The sequence below is a fragment of the Microtus oregoni genome, unplaced genomic scaffold (assembly GCF_018167655.1).
Source record: "Microtus oregoni isolate MIOR12 unplaced genomic scaffold, Mior012 000008F_ref0000371, whole genome shotgun sequence".
Lineage (NCBI taxonomy): Eukaryota > Metazoa > Chordata > Mammalia > Rodentia > Cricetidae > Microtus > Microtus oregoni.
In genome coordinates, this window is record NW_024543067.1 from 58,879,952 (window position 1) to 58,896,573 (window position 16,622).

Consider the following 16,622-nt stretch of genomic DNA (forward strand, 5'->3'; position numbering starts at 1 on the left):
GATTTTAAAACCCTGTGCACATGGTAAAAGCCAGGCCTGATCACATACACCTGTAATCCCAGCTCCGAGGCAGGGAGAGAGAGCATTGGAGACAGAGTTGCAATCACCTAGCCTAGCTCCAGGTTCACTGAGAATCTGTGCATCCCAAAAAAATCTGGTGGCTAGTAGGGCACGGAATGTACTCCTTTGGCTTCCGTATGCACCTGTGGATGATTGTATTTGTGCATACATTGCACACGCCCGGACACACACACACAAATACACAGTAAGGAAAAGTGAGATTATTATGTAACTCACATTCAAGAAGCCCTATTGATGCTTGGGTTCAACTGCGCCCCCTCCCCCCCCCCAAAAAAGCATTGTTTTCTGAAAAGATTCAACCTAGCACTTAAACAAATATATTACATGTATTTAGTCTGTACATGTGCATGTATGTGTGTGTGTGTTCAGGAGTGAGTATGTATGAATGTGTGTATGTGTGTGAGTGTTCATGTACCACAGTTCAAATACAGAGGTCAGAGGATTATCTTTCTACCATGTGTGTCCCAGCGTTGAAGTTCACATTGTCAGTCTTGGCAGCTTTTACTCAATGAGCCATTTTGCCAGTCCCAATTTTTTTTAAAAGACAGGGTCTCATGTAGCCCAGGTTGGCCTTAAAGTTGCTATATAGCTGAGAATGTCCTTGAACTCCCAACTGCTAGGACTATAGTCTTAGACCACCTGGCTAGTATTTCTTTAATGCAGGTTCTCTAGGTGATGAAAAAATAAGATACCACTTACCAAAGTGATTTATGTAAATATCTCAAAAATCACTCGTCTAGGTGCAGTGAGGCACGCCTGTGTGTTTCAAGATAGCCATATCTCTCTCCTCATTACTTAGTAACAGGCTGGGTTGTGCTCATGGACATAGGTAAGGAGACTCGGGGGAGGGCCAGCAGATGGGGAGGCCTAAGCAGAACTGTCAGCTGGGCTCCAGAGCCTGCCCAAGGGCAATCCTGAGAAGAAGGGGCTCATTGGAGGTAGGCTGGTGTAAAAGCAGTGCAATGGAGACCAATCTTGCTTCAGCATTTGAAACTAAGAATATACCCACCAAGAAGAGCATTTATTTTGTGCAGACACTTTCTCCTGGAGTTCATTTCGTTATGTTTAATGTTATTATTCCCTTCCATTTTACAGAGGGGAAACTGAGGCTTGGAGCTCACCAGTGCCCTGGTTGCACAGCTCCTGAGCATAGAGCTGAGCAGGGTGCATCCAGGACCTGCGGCTACCACACTGTCCTCTGCAGGGCTGGACTGGAGCTTTCTGTGGCAGTCCGTGTAACCAAATCTAGGGAGCACACAGAAGATGCCAGGGCAGGAGAGGGGTCTATAAAGACAAGCAAAACAAGCTCTGACTGGGATCCTCAGGGAATAGGAGTCAGAAGGGTTTGGGGAGGGCTGTGCCATGGGATAAAAGAGGTCAACTGTCCACACACAATTCAGGTACAAGCCACAGAAGCCTAGAGGGCAGTGGGGTGATGAAGATGAAGGCAAGGGTAAGTGGTTGAACGACCTGTGACCACAGCACTAAATGAAGGGGATTAAGTCCCACTATGTCCCTCTACTGCAAGTCCTTTTAGAATTCTATGCCTCAGTTTCCTTATCTATAGCAAAGTCTGAAAGTCTCATTCACACACATTCCCCTCCCCCACCGCCCCAGGATTTTTATTTGTTTGAGACAGGTCGTCTATCACAGGCTGGTTTCCAACTTTCTCTATAGCTGAGGCTAGGCTTGAACTTCTGATCTCAATGCTGGGATCACAAGCATGCACCATCATGCCCTGTTTACTGAGCTACAGCTCCACCGTTTTTAAGGCACCGTCTCTCACTGTGTAACTCTGGCCTTGAACTCAGAGATGGGCCTGCTCTGTCTCCTCAGTACTGGTATCAAAGGTGTTTGCCAATGCACCTGGCCTCTTATTTTTGTTTAAGGAAGGCTGTTAACACCATGGCTTAGGCTGGCCTCTCAGTGATCTTCGTGCCTCAGCCACCAGTGTTAGGTTTACACGCCTGGTTTTTGCACAGGCTTTCCAGAGGGCAAACCTATTGGTTTAAAGCAGTCTTTTGTAAATAATCAAGCAAGAAACACACAGTGTGAGGTGACCTGGTCTTAGCATAAACAGAGCAAACACGAGTCCGGTTTTATCCCAGGCTTTTTCAGACCCAGGCCAGCTGGCCTTGGTGAGTTCCCGATAGAACATCCCCATTGTCTCAGTGTGTGGGTGCACCCCTTGCGGCCCTGAGTTCCTTGCTTGTGCTCTCTCTCCTTCTGCTCCTGATTTGGACCTTGAGATTTCTGTCCGGTGCTCAATGGCAATGGGTTTTTGATCCTACTGCACGTACTGGCTTTGTGGGAGCCTAGGCAGTTTGGATGCTCACCTTACTAGACCTGGATGGAGGTGGGTGGTCCTTGAACTTCCCACAGGGCAGGGAACCCTGATTGCTCTTTGGGCTGACGAGGGAGGGGGACTTGATTGGGGGGAGGGGGAGGGGGAGGGAAATGGGAGGCGGTGGCGGGGAAGAGACAGAAATCTTTAATAAATAAATAAATAAATGCATAATAAAGATTATAATGGTTCATCTCTAAAAAAAAAACAGAGCAAACACACTAAAGCCCAGCAGAGGGACCCCGGACTGGTGGAAATTGGAATATTTTCATTTGAAGCTATAATTCCTCGAGAAATATTCTCAAAGAGATACTAGGGCAGTCTCCCAGGAAGCCCTCTGCCTTAGGGCAGAGAGAAAGCCAGGCCCCGCCCCGGGCCTGCGGGCACAACATGAAAACAGGCTCTCCTCCCTGTACCCTTCTCACGAACAGCCCAGGGAAGTGGTAACTCCCAGGGCCAGGGGAACCCTCTCTGGGTGGGAACGCTTCTGCACCCCACCCCTTCACCTGGCAACCCTCCATGAGGCGAAGATATGATCTCTGCTTTCCCCACTGGCAAGCCCCAGGCAGGAGAGGTCTGCAGGAGATGGTAGGAGTGAGAAGGTTCTGTCGGTGTGGAAAAGTACAGGTCATCCAGTGAGGGGCTCTGGGTAAGACTCAGTCAGGGCATCACTAGCGGGAGTCTCCTTTCTCTTTGCTCACCCCTGCTTCTCTTTCTCAAACCAGCCTGGTGTGGTGAGAAGTCAGACAGGCCTACCTGGCCGCCAAGGCCCTCCACAGGGAAGTTTCGGAACCTCTCTGAGCTGTAGTTTCCCCAGCTCTGTAATAGGAATAGCAACGCTCACCTCACTGGCTGTCGTAAGGATTAAGCAATCTCAAATAAAGTAGAACCTATGGAAAGTGCCGGGTACCCAGCCTCTTAGGCTGGAGCCCAGGCCCTTAGCGAGTAGCTTGACCTCTTCCCCACCTTAAAAATGGATGAAAAGAATCAACCTCTCTGGGTTGTTATAGGTTTGTTTTGCTTGTTTTTGTGGTGATGGGGCCTAGAGCTTTGTTCACGCTAGGTATAATAATCCCAGCCCAGTGTGAGGTTTTAATGAGCTACTGCTTATACTGTGTACAGTCATTGACTTCTGTAAACTAAAGCTTCAATAAATGGCGTTGACTTCTGTTACTGTTTGGAACCAAAACCGGCTCCTCTTTTAAGACCTCTGTTCCAGAGAGACTGTACAGGAAGGGAGATCGCTAGCCCCACGTGTAGCCTCACGAGCATCTGTGCACATGAAAGGCCACTCACTGACATCTTCCAGGATAGCTCATATCTTTGATGCTTAGAGAATAAGGGAGGCCAGGCAGTGGTGGCGCACATCTTTAATCCCAGCATTCAGGAGGTAAAGGCAGGCAGATCTCTGTGAGTCTGAGGCCAGCCTGGTCTACAAGAGCTAGTTCCAGGACAGGCTCCAACAACCTGGGTAAAGAGAGGTTTCCAGATTGGACCCACAAGTAACCGCAGAACTTACTAGAGCCTGAACACTCAGACCTAATCTTACTGCACAAAGCCTCTCTGGTGGTTTCTGTGACAAAAGTCTGGAGAAGCCTCCTGTTCCTGCCTGCCACTCACTACTCTACCCTCCTCTCTAAAAGGCTTGGTTTACTCAGTACTGAGGGTTCTGCCCAGGCTGTAAATAAGAAACAGCTGTTAACCAGCTTTAGCCCAAAGCATCAAGTATGGCTGGCAAAGGGGGACAAATCACCTCTGCAAAAAGCACACGCGTTTATTGTTGCATCCCTGTCCAAGCTTGGGGAAGCTTAGACCAGAAGATGACAGAGCCTTGGGGGAGGGTGGGTAATGGCCTTTCTAGAAGCATCTATAGCCTGACCTACCTGGTCTAAGTCCAGCCAAGAAGAAGAGACACTGGTTTCCTTTTATCGGCAAGTATTAAGGGCTGATGACTATCGGCAGGCTACTGTATGCCAACACTCTCGAGTACTGTATAGATCTGCATTCATTCTTAAGACATCGTGGGAAGTCGACACAGTTACTGATGTCAAGTTTGGATGAGAAAACTAAGTTATAAAGAGGAGTCAGTAACCAGGGCAACCTGGCTGGCTGTACCTCTTCATCAAACCACCCTGTGCAAGACAAGCAGAGCATCAGGGCCACAGAACTGTGGACTGGGAGACTCATCGGCCCAGCTTTCAACCTGGATATTGTGTATAGCGTGGCATGGGAAATCCCTTAACCCCTCAATGCTTTGGTTTACTCACCTATAGACTGGGGACGACGCCAACTATCTAACAGGGTTGCTACACATATTAAAAGAAACAATGTTTGTAAAAACACTTCTTATGTGGTGTCTGGAGCATGGTCAAATGCCAATGAATGACACATTATCATACACACGATGGCTGTGGTGGGGAAATCGGTAGAGTCACTTAATCTTGTCGATTATCTTCTGCCTGAAAACTCTGCTCCACCCCTCCCTAGTCACCTAGTCGAGCCAGCTTATTCTTTGCGGAGGTGGCCCTGGCTTACACTCTTTCCATTCAATGACTCTTTTTTTCTTGACAGAGGATCTGAGATGGGATCTCATATAGCCGAGGCTAACCATCAATTTGCTTTCTTGCAGTGGGTGACCTTGAACTTCTGGCCATCCTATTTTCACCTCCCAAATTCTGGGAGCTGAGATGCAGCACCTCCCCAAGCTAGAATGGGAAAGCAACGATAAAACTCGTACACTTTTAGAGAGGTGAAGATTTCTGCTCAACTCTGTTCATAGCAGCATTGTTTGTCATAGCCAGAACCTGGAAACAACCTAAATGCTCCTCGACTGAAGAATGGATAAGGAAAATATGGTCCATTTACACAATGGAGTACTACACAGCAGAAAAAAACGACATCTTGAGATTTGCTGGCAAATGGATGGAAGTAGAAAACACCATTTTGAGTGAGGTAACCCAGACCCAGAAAGACAATTATTATATGTACTCACTCATAAATGGGTTTTAAACATAAAGCAAAAGAAAACCAGCCTACAAATCACAATCCCAGAGAACCTAGACAACAATGAGGACCCTAAGAGAGACATACATGGATCTAATGTACATGGGAAGTAGAAAAAGACAAGATCTCCTGAGTAAATTGGGAGCATGGGGACCATGGGAGAGGGTTAAAGGGAAGGGGAGAGGCAAGGAGGGGAGCAGAGAACAATGTAGAGCTCAATAAAAACAATTTAAAAAAAAAGAATATACTCGGGGATATAAACTGCTCATATTAGTCACTGAATCTCTCCAACAAATAAATGTCTTTAAAAATGATGCAAATACAGTGTACTCATGAATAAAATTCTCAAAATTCTTAAATTAAAAAAATAATGTAGTTATGATTTTTTTTAAAAAAAAATGTGTCCTTTTGCTAGCCATGCTTGTACTATGGCCGGAGGGTCAGTATCAGCTGCTCCCTGCCTTGGCAGCAGCCTCAGTACCAAGTGGACTAAGCTTTGCAGACAGCAGGATAATGAGTGGCAAGAAGTACCCAGCATGGTGGCACATGCCTTTAATTCCAACACTTGGGAGGCAGAGGCAGCCAGCTCTCTGAGTTGGGCCAGCCTGGTCTACAGAGTGAGTTTCAGGATAGCAAGGGCTACAGAGAGAAACCCTGCCTCGAAAAAACAAGAGAGAGAGAAACAGATAAGCAGCAGAAGCAACTCTCTAGGTCCTCCAGTATTATCACCCTGACATTTTTAGGCTAGATAGCAAACTGAGTTCCAGGACACAGAGGCTGTGTTTTATTTCTGGGGAGCCCGTTTCCATGACCAGGGGGAGCCCCCAGGCCTCACTTCCTGTATCTCTATGTATAAGGAAAACAGCCAGAGGTTCATCTGGCTCTGGCTCTTGGTGCAGCAGAAGTGGCATCCTCTTGGCAGGCGGGACAGCTGTCTGCTGAAGTCCATGGGGTTGTTTTGCTGGCTGTCCTAACGACAGGCGGCTCCACTCAGATCCACTGGGCAGAGTCTGCCGTAGAGTTGTGTAGCGCCGCAGGACACGGAGCCAAACAAGAAACATGTGTTCGTGTTACAAACAGCTTTTGCAGTATCTTCAAATGCCCCACGGGACATTTGAGTTGGCAAATGGTTGATCTTTAATCACAAAATTTACACCCCAATTCCACCTTGTAGGCAAACACAAACTATCTTTTGCCCTTCCTTCCATTTCTTTCTTCCTTCCTCTCTCTTTGGCAGAGTCTTATGAAGGCAAGGCTGGCTTCAAACTCCATTTGTACCTGAGAATGATCCTAACTTGTGACTCTCCTGGCTATCCCTCCTAAGTGCTCAGATTACAGGTATGCATCGCCATGCCCAGCTCTTTTATAGACTTTGTGTGTGTGTGTGTGCGTGTGTGCGTGTGTGCGTGTGTGCGTGTGTGTGTATTCACGTGTGTGCGCATGGGAACTCATCAGACAGCTTCCTCTCTACCTTATCTTTTGAGACAAGGTCTCTCACTGAACCTGTCATTCGTCATTGGCTTGACTAGTGGGGCAGAAAGCTCTGCCCTATGTGTTATATTACATATAAGGGCAACCATGCCCAGATTTTCTACGTGGGTTCTGAAGAATCCAAACTCAGGTCCTGGTGCTTAATCAGTTGGCAGTGCACTGACCAGAACTATCTCCCTGGTCCTTTTGTACACTCAGCATGCACTTTCCCTGGGTATATATATGCTGCTTTTTGTGTTTCTATTTCTCTCTCTCTCTCTCTCTCTCTCTCTCTCTCTCCCTCCCTCCCTCCCTCCCTCTCTCTCTCTCTCTCCCTCTCCCTCCCGCCCTCCCCCTCTCTCTCTCTCTGTCCCTCTCCCTCCCGCCCTCCCCCTCTCTCTGGTTTTTCAAGACAGGGTTTCTCTGTATAGCCCTGGATGTCCTGGAACTAGCTCTATAGACCAGGCTAGCCTCAAACTCAGAGATTCACCTGCCTCTCTGTCTTCCAAGTGCTGGGATTAAAGATGTGCACCACCAGCGCACAGATTGTTTTCTTTTTGTTGGTGGTATTATATATCCAACAGGGCTTCACAGAAGCCAAACAGATGCTTTGCCACTAAACTATAAACTCAGGCCCAAATTCCTTTTTAATTAAAAAAATTTTTTTTGGATTGAGAACAGTCATATTCTGTAACAAATTGACTTTAAACTCACTATCCAAACTAGCCTCACACTGGGGGTGACCCCCCCATCCAGCCTCCTGAGAGCTCGCCTCACTCTGGGGTGACCCCCCATCCAGCCTCCTGAGAGCTCACCTCACACTGGGGTGACCCTCCCATCCAGCCTCCTGAGAGTTCACCTCACACTGGGGGTGATCTCCCATCTAGCCTCCTGAGAGCTAGCCTCACACTGGAGGTAACACATCCATCCAGCCTCCTGAGAGCTCACTCACACTGGAGGTGACCCCCCATCCAGCCTCCTGAGAACTTGGATTACACATATGTACAGAATGCCTAGTTTCATGTTGACGAGGACATTTTTGTTTTATATTGTTTGAACTGCCAATGGACAGTTTCAAACCCTGTCTGCATGTGTCTATCACATCCAGAGAGGCGTAAGCATACAGCCATCTCATTAATCCTTTCAGGGGGGTGTCCAAGGATTTGCTTTCTGGAAGTAAATTGTTTTAATTGTAAATTTCCTAGCTTTCTCCTTTTTATTCAAATTAGAGAATTTTGTTAATTTTTGTTTGTTTATCTAGGCAGGGTCTCCCTGTGTAGCTCTGGCTGACTGGAACTCACTCTATAGACCAGGTTGACCTTGAACTCACAGAGATCCTTCTGCCTCTGCCTCCCAAGTGCTACCACCACCAGGCAAATTTTATTAATTTTTTTTTTAATATAGGGTCTCACTATGCTGCCCGGTTGCTCTGGAACTTACTATGTAAACCAGGCTGACTTCAAACTCACAGAGATCTACCTGCCTATGCCTCCCAAGTGCTGGGATTACAGAGGTGAGCCATCATGCCGGGAAATTTTTAAAATTTATAACAATTTCATTTTAAGATTTGAAGGGGGCTTTTCAGAATCCTGTAATGCTGGGTCTGGTGAGGATGTGACTTAGAAAAAAGTGTGTGTGCGTATTATGCTTGGCTCCAGTGTCTAGTTTTTCTTCTGCCAGACTCTGTGTGGATAATTCTGTAATTCTGGGGTCTCAGGAAGTTTGCCGTGGCCATCCATCAAAACACTGCTTCCAGTATAGTGCTGCCAGTTTCTTTATTTTCCAATGCTTTGCTGACTTGGAGCTGTAGTGGGGGCCAGGGGGAGATATATAATGGTATCCTGTAATCCAATTCTGCTTCACAGAGGTGACAGATTGTGGTTTAGTGGCTCCTCTTCTCCCTTTTATTCCTGGTGCTGGGAATTGAACTTGGGGCCTTGCGCGTAGTAGGTAAGCACTCTACCACTAGCTGCAGTCCTAGCCCTCTTTTGACTTTATGTTTTGAGACAGGATCGTGCTAAGCTGTCCAGGCCAGTGTTGAACTCCCTCTGTAGCCCAGGGAGGCTCCCATGTGCCTACCACACCTTCTGCCTTAGCCTCTTGAGTAGCTGAATTACAGGCCTAGCCCCATCTCTCTTTTATCCAGACTCATCTTGGCAGAGCCAGCATCCACACAGGACAGTTCTGGAATACTTCAGAATCCCCAGAAAATCAGAGAACCTGTCAGCCTTCATTCTCAGCCTCCTGGGCCATTCACAGGAGCCTCTGTTTCCTTCCAGCAAAGTTGTGTCTGCTCATGGGACTCTTAACTTAGGGGTTCACCCCATGGATGTTACTATACGCAGGCTCTCCTCCTGCTAGACACAGTCCATTTCCCCAGATTGCACCGGGAGTGCTTGTGGGCAGGGACCATGCTTCCCACCTTCCCACTCCACAGCACCCAGCCAAGCACAGGTTTGCAGGACTAAGCCAAACCCAGGCAGTTCCTTTCTTTTCTCTTTAAGCTCAACTGTTCCTAGGTGCCCCCTGCGAGGAGCTTCTTCTGCTACCCACAAGCTCTTTCATGCCAGCTGTGGAGACTGGCGTTGCCTGTTTGTCTCCCTTGTGGGCCTCCTTAGAGAAGATTCTCCAGTACTCTGAGTGCGCAGAGACCTTTCCTTATGCTGAATCTTGCTGATTTTAGAGAAGGTGCCCTGTGGAGCCAATTAATTAAATACTACAAGTCAGTCTGTGTCTTAGCAGCCAGAGACAAACTCAGTGCTGTGTAGGGACACAGCAGGGCAACTGCTCTGTACAATATGACAATGAGGTCAACAGGACACAGGGAAGCCATTTATAGTGTTAGTGGGCCCCAAATACTGCCGTGCTCAGACTGACAGGAAACCTCAGGTCACTGATGCCCAGCTTGGAGGACAGAATAAACTTTCCAACTTGCTTCAGACTTTCCTGGTGGCTCACAGAATTAGGGGGCTGTTTACCTTTGTAATTCTGGAGCCTCGGAGATAAAGGCAGAAGGATTCTAGGCCAACCTTGGCTACATAATGAGTACAAGGCTAGCCTAGGCTACATGAGACTGTCTCAAACAAAACAGAATAGAAAGCCTCCAAACCATTCAAGGCAGCCTCCATCCCTCTCAGAAGAGCCCTGCTCATCACCTAAGGCTTCCACTGGGTTCCCCTGGGTGCCACCATATCCCCTGTCTAGATTGCATCTTCCCACTTCTTGCCTCCTCAGCGCCCAAAAGTCTTCTCTCTACAATCTTCTTTCTAAGCCAATGCTTTGACACCTTCACAATCCCCTTTCTTGAGAGGGGGTTCTGCAGTACAAATTTCATCACTTCCTTAACTCATTCAACTCCCAACCATGGTTGCTTGGTATTGGCTCTCACCAAGGACTACACAGGCCACCACCATTGCTGCTCCCTACTTAGTCTACTCTCCCACTGTTAGACGGGGCTCACCAGTATCTCTGCACACTGTTCCCATCACCACAAAACTGCCCCTGCCTCAGCGTGGCTCTCCTCTACTCCGCGTCACCATCCCTTCTTAGACTCATCTACAAGCACCCTGTCTCTAGCCCATCTCTGAGAGCTCCTTCTCCCTTCCTTAAGTGCATCCCTTCATCTCTTCATGGAGCCTGAATCAGGGTAGCCTCAGTCCTGACCCATGTCCAGCTTGGGCTCCAGATCCAAACTTCTCACTAACTATGAGTACCTGTACTTCCATATCTCATCCCCCCTCCTCCACCCACCGCTGAATGAGCTGGCCCTGGCTCTGCCCTCTTGTCTTTGGATGGCATTCCTACCAGCGCTAAGGGGCCTTAAGGTTACATCTTACTCAGCCTCCTCTTTTTTGGTCTACATCTACCTTGTTGCCCTAACACCCCCTGATCATATCTCAAAGAGGGTTCTCTCAAATCTGAGACTCTTGCCAACCAGTGATGTGCTAGTCACAGAAAAATGCTACAGTCCATGTGTTCAGGATCTTGTGTAGGGGGCACATACTCATGTCACCCTTGAACACCACAACCACCCCATGCAACAGATAACATTATTCTCACCATCTTCCAGATGAGACTGAGCCACGCAGAGATAGAGGAACATGCCCAAGGTCACACAGTCATGGAGCACAGAGCCAGGACTTGAGCCCAGGCAAGGTGGCTCTGATGATACACTCGGCATCTTTGCTGTCTCCTGGTTGTAAACTTACCCAGCTCTGTCCATTACACCACCACCCCATTTAACCTATCCAGCATCCATTCTCCATCTGTCCTCCTTCTCTTCCTCACCCTTGTGCCCCATCAGTGCTCTGCCCTTGACTGGTATTAGTTGTGTTTGAAATGCCTCGTGAGCCCCTACTCCCTGCAGAAGTTCTGAACTTCATGGCTAGCACACAGAAGTCTTTCTGATTTGGCCCAACCCACAGCTCCGGCTTCATTTTCTGCCAGCTTGTTTCCTGGCCTCTCCAGTTTCCCCAGATTTAGCCCTTTCTCTGCGTGAAGTCTTCATACTCACTGTCTTCTATGCCTGGAACACTCTCGACACTTTCTGCCAGTTAAGAGTCCCACTGGTCCTGAGCCACACACTTCCAGGACCCTCATTTCAGAGAGATCCTCAGGCAATATTGCCGAGCTCAGTATCCTCATTCCCTACTCAGACTGTAATTTCTCTTCTTACAAGGGGCACCCCTGTCTCACATATAAGAACAACTGATATCCAGGGAATCAGCAGAGGGTAGCAATATGACCTCCTGGGTCTTTCTGCCATTGCTCCAGCATTACAAAGGATTCTTTTCATCGTATAGTCCAAGATTGAAAAGTCTAGAAAGGCTTTCAGGGATCTACTTTTCCTTGAATTCTACAGGTCAGGCTAACTCTCGGCCCCATTTCTTTTATAAGAATATAAATAATAATGACAGCTGAGGTACCGTACTCAGAAGTCAGAGGCAGGAGTCAAAGGTTCAAGGTCATCACCAGCTACTTAGTGACCTTGAAGGCAGAATGAGCCCAAGACTCTGTCTCAAACAAAAGTGGAAGCCCCAGTCCAACTCATTAGTGCTTCCTTAGCACATACATTATAGGAATCTTGGAGACATCATATCCAAACCTCTTCATTTTGTTCATGGGGAAGCTCAGGCTCAAAAGGGAGAAGCCAGCAACTAACAAAGAGCAGGCAACACTGGAGGCCCCTGCTTCCCTCTATCCAGGTATCTGATCTCCTCCAGCTACCTCTCAATCCCATGTGTCTGCCCTAGGACAAAGAGGTGTGCCACAAATTCTATTTGTTCTTAATAATAAAAACTCGGAGTCTTGTTTGTTTGGTTTTTTTTTTGCTTGTTTGTTTGTTTTGTTTTTAAAGACAGGGTTTCTCTGTAGCTGTCCTGAAACTCATTCTGTAGACCAGGCTGACCTTAAACTCACAGAGATCCGCCTGCCTCTGCCTCCTGAGTGCTGGGATTAAAGGCTTGCGCCACCACTGCCCAGCTGCCACTAGGGTTCTTACCTCCGCCAATGCTCAGAGCAAAGGGGCGATCCTGTCCTCAGACTGCATCTTCAGACTGACCTCATCTTCCACACTGACTGCTTCTCAGACTGCTGCCTCTGACTGCACTGAGCTCCTGTCTCCTCCCACTTTATATTCCTCTCTCTACCCAACCATATCACTCGTGTCTCTACTTCCCTAGTACTGGGATTAAAGGCATATGATCTCAAGTGCTGGGATCACCTTTGTGTGAGATCTGTCTTTTAGACTGGATCAATTTGGAGCAACCCAGGGTAGCCTTGAACTAACAGAGATCTGTCTGCCTCTGTTTTTCTCCCAAGTCTTGGGATTAAAGGTGTGTACCACCACTGCCTGGCCTCTTGTGGTTTAGCTCTGCACTCTGATCTTCAGGCAAGCTTTATTTGTGAAAGCACAAACAAAATCTCACTACAAAGAAGTACTTCTACTACTGGGTCCTTCGCCTGTACCCAACCATCTCCTAAAGATCACTGGCTCGGCGTGGTCATACTTCACACACGGTGGATGAATCAACACCCCTGAATCATGCAACTTCAGAACTACAGTTCATCTAGCTCCAGACTGCAACTCCTGAGTTGCACCAACTAGCCTGGGGCTTTGCACAGGGGCTACACCAAGGGCAACAGACTCCTTCGCTCTGGGGAAGTCTGACAACACCTTGTTTGTGTCTGAGCACAGCCGCGCTTTCCTCGTGTCCTCTCCCTACTCCCTCTGCCTCCCATTTAGTCATAATGAGGTCATCTGCAGTCTCTGCTCCCAGGCTTCTCCCCAAGGATGCTCTATCTAGATGGAGAGATGCAGAGGAGGATTCAGCAAAGGAACCAAGGGAAAATAAGCGCTAAAATCAGAGGCGTGGGTTCAAATCCTGGCCCAGCCAGTTGACCAACTGCATGACCTTTGTCAAATTGCTTAATCTCTCAGGTCCTTGCTGAAAAAAGGTGGGGCTGCCTGGAAGGCAATTTCCTCACCCATAGAGTCAGACTAGCAACACATAATTATCTCCTGGATGCAGTAGGAATGATATGGGATAAAGGGGCCTGCAGCATTGGTGGTCAGTGACGGTGGGCTGCCTTCTCTCAGGATGTACAGGGAAAACAGACGTGACTGCCAAGCAGAGGCAGGAGGGTGCTCTGAGAGTGTGGATATTGAGATCTGACGGCCTTGGAGGGACAGGGGCAGAGAAGAGGAGTCTTGAGAGGCTGTGAACGTGAGCAGAGTCCCAGGGAAGGGTACAATGCCTAGGCAGCAAGTCTCTCCCTCCAATCCCCTCCCTAGATTACAACTCTGTCCCATCTTGTTGGGGGCAATTGAGGGTCTAACTCCCACACCTCAAGCTGGGCTCAAACTCATAGTAATAATCCTGCCTCCCACAGCACGAGTGTACCAGGTGGGGGCTCCCATGTCTGCCTGGCTGGAATTTTCTCTCAGATACGAGGAACCCGTCTCCTATTTAGCGCTATTGAGCAAGAAGCTAATTCTGTAGTCTTCACCTCTAGTTGCTCCAGAATTTAATATCCTGCTTAAGCTGGGAGTCCTTCCTCATAGATAACCCAGATCTCTCTTTGATGGGGTCTATGACCCCTGATCTCCAAGGCGGGGGGAGAGTGGTTGGTTTTCATTTGTTGACAAAGTTCTCAGCCTTTCTGATGAACAAAAGTGGATCACTTGCCTGCCTGAGAGGTTTTGGTTTAGGACTCTACCCTCTTTTTAACCATGAAGAATGCTTCTAGAATAAACAGCCTTTTTAGGAAATTTTTTTAAATTTATTTATTATTTATACAATATTCTGTCTGTGTGTATGCCTGCAGGCCAGAAGAGGGCACCAGACCCCATTACAGATGGTTGTGAGCCACCATGTGGTTGCCGGGAATTGAACTCAGGACCTTTGGAAGAGCAGGCAATGCTCTTAACCTCTGAGCCATCTCTCCAGCCCCCCTTTTTAGGAGATGTTAAAAATAACTTTGGATTCCATCTTCAGATAAGAAAACACAGGAATATATGCAATTCCTGGAATGCACATTTGACTCATTCCTTCCCAGATTTCCACCCAAGCCTGGACGGGGAATATCAAAGTATAGGAAAGGAGCCCGGTGATCATCTAAGACCACACCACACACACACACACACACACACACACACACACACACACACACACACGTTAACCAGTTAGAGACCGGCAGAAACAGAAGCAAACACCCAGGCTTCCTGGCCTTGTGTCTACCCTTAGCCCCACCCCCCAGCTTCCCTTTATTGGTATCAGTCCAGACTTCCGCTCCCCAACACATCCTACCTTACTTCCCCCACTCCCAGGCTTCCCACCAGCTTGTCACCTTGACAACGTCATTTCAACTTTCTCTATACCATTCCCATTGATTTCTCTGCTATTGTTCAACTCCACGTGGCACTTAATGCCCTTCCGAATTAAGTCTAACTTCACCTGCTTTAGGAGCCATCCGAAGTCCTAAGCTAGTGCTTCCATTTCCCAAGCCTGGTTACACACTCCTGTTTTTAGACAGTTGACTTGCTAGGAGCAAAGGATGACCTTGAATTTCTGATCTTCCTTTGGCCACTAGGCCCAGTTTCCTTGATACTGGGGATAGAACCAAAGGCCTCCTGCATGCTAGGCAAGCACTGTGCCCCCTCCCCTAGGCTGCTTCCCCAGTCCCCAAGTGCTTCTGTCCAAATGCTTCTTTCCCTGCCGTGGCCTCTATCATCTTGCATTGGGTCAAGCGTTTCTTTGGGAAGAGCCACTTTGTTCCTTGGGGCTCTGCAACTTCCTCTCCATCCTCAGACAGTTCACGCCACAGATCCCCTGAGGCTCAGTCAAAGGCTGAAGCTCAGCAGGTAGTTTTCCCAACTACAGACACTCATCTGAAAGCAGCCCCCCCCCCACCAGAGCTCTCTAGAAGGGATGATGGAGAATAATCACCAACAAATGCTATATTTGTCTGACACCCCCAGAATTTATAGGATGAATGTTTTCTGACCCAAGTTCTTACCTGTCGGTTGAAATCTAGGCCATTTCGATCATTTCCTGCAAAGAGAGAACAGATGCATATATATTAGACCCCAGTGCAACCAGAAGAGAGTGAGGGAAGGGAAAAGGATGCTGGGAGGGGAGTCGGTTTGCCTCTGCTGTCTTCAGTAGCCAGGGAGTCACCTTGGGGGGTGCCCTGACTTGCCCAAGGTCACACAGCAAGACAGTCCCCCTAGGGATAGACATTTTATCTGACCAACCAGAGCTCCGGATCTACCACCTAAAGTCTATGCCCCCCCCCCCCCGCAGGTGTTCTGTCCTTCACTGAGGAGAAGAGGGGACTGACCAGCCGCACTAATACAGGGATTGTCCTAAGGTAACTGAGACAACCAGCCCTGTCGTCTAGGTATTCTGATGCCTAAATCACGGTACCCGGGTACCGTCTGTCTTATCCCTCCATCCCTCCCCTTAGTCCACTTGTACTTCTTGTTTCCTTCATCATCTTGTTCCGTTCCGTTGTTGGTTTAAAATGATCAGGTGTGACTGGGTGTGGTGGCCCATGTCTTCAATCCCAGCATTTAGGAGGCAGAGGCAACCAGATCTGAGTTCAAGACCAGCCTAGTTTACTAGTGAGTTCCAGAGCTGCACAGAAAAAACTCTGTCTTAAAAAAAAAAAAAAAGAGGTCAAGTGTAGTCCAGGCCTATTTCTTTCCTGAGGACGGCTTTGAACTCCTGATCCTCCTCCTCCACCTCCTAAATGCTGGGATTAACAGGTGTGTGCCACCACACCCAACCTTTTCTTTTCTTGACAAAATAAATAAATAAAATAATAAATAAACACATGGTTAACAGAAAAGCTGCTTGGTGCAAGAGCCTAAAATGGCAAGAAGATTTCTCTATAGAGACATAACCACAATTAATATTTGTGGGTATTTTGTAGTATCCCTCTTTTTTTTTCCAAAATCTTTAGATTTATTTATCTTTATGTAAATTAGTGTTTGGCCTTCATGTATGTCTGTGTGAGGGTGTCAGATCCCCTAGAACTAGAATTATAGACAGTTGTGAGCCGCCATATGGGTGCTGGGAATTGAATCCAGATCCTTTGGAATAACAGCCAGTGCTCTTAACAACTGAGCCATCTCCAGCCTTATCCCTCCCTCTTTTTTGAGGCAAGGTCTCTTCTTAACTGTCCTCAAACTTGCTATGTAGCTAAGGATGACATTGAATTC

At 47.8% G+C, this 16,622-nt stretch overlaps 1 protein-coding gene across 2 annotated transcripts in view; it reads right to left on the reverse strand.

The window, feature by feature from the left end:
- The window catches only part of Pou2f3 (POU class 2 homeobox 3), an 83,624-nt gene that overhangs the window by 38,865 nt on the left and 28,137 nt on the right, over positions 1-16,622 (reverse strand). For both annotated transcript variants that reach the window (XM_041657552.1, XM_041657551.1), the window contains exon 3: positions 15,416-15,450. In XM_041657552.1, the coding sequence (XP_041513486.1) occupies positions 15,416-15,450 (35 nt within the window). The remainder of the gene's footprint in view (positions 1-15,415; positions 15,451-16,622) is intronic.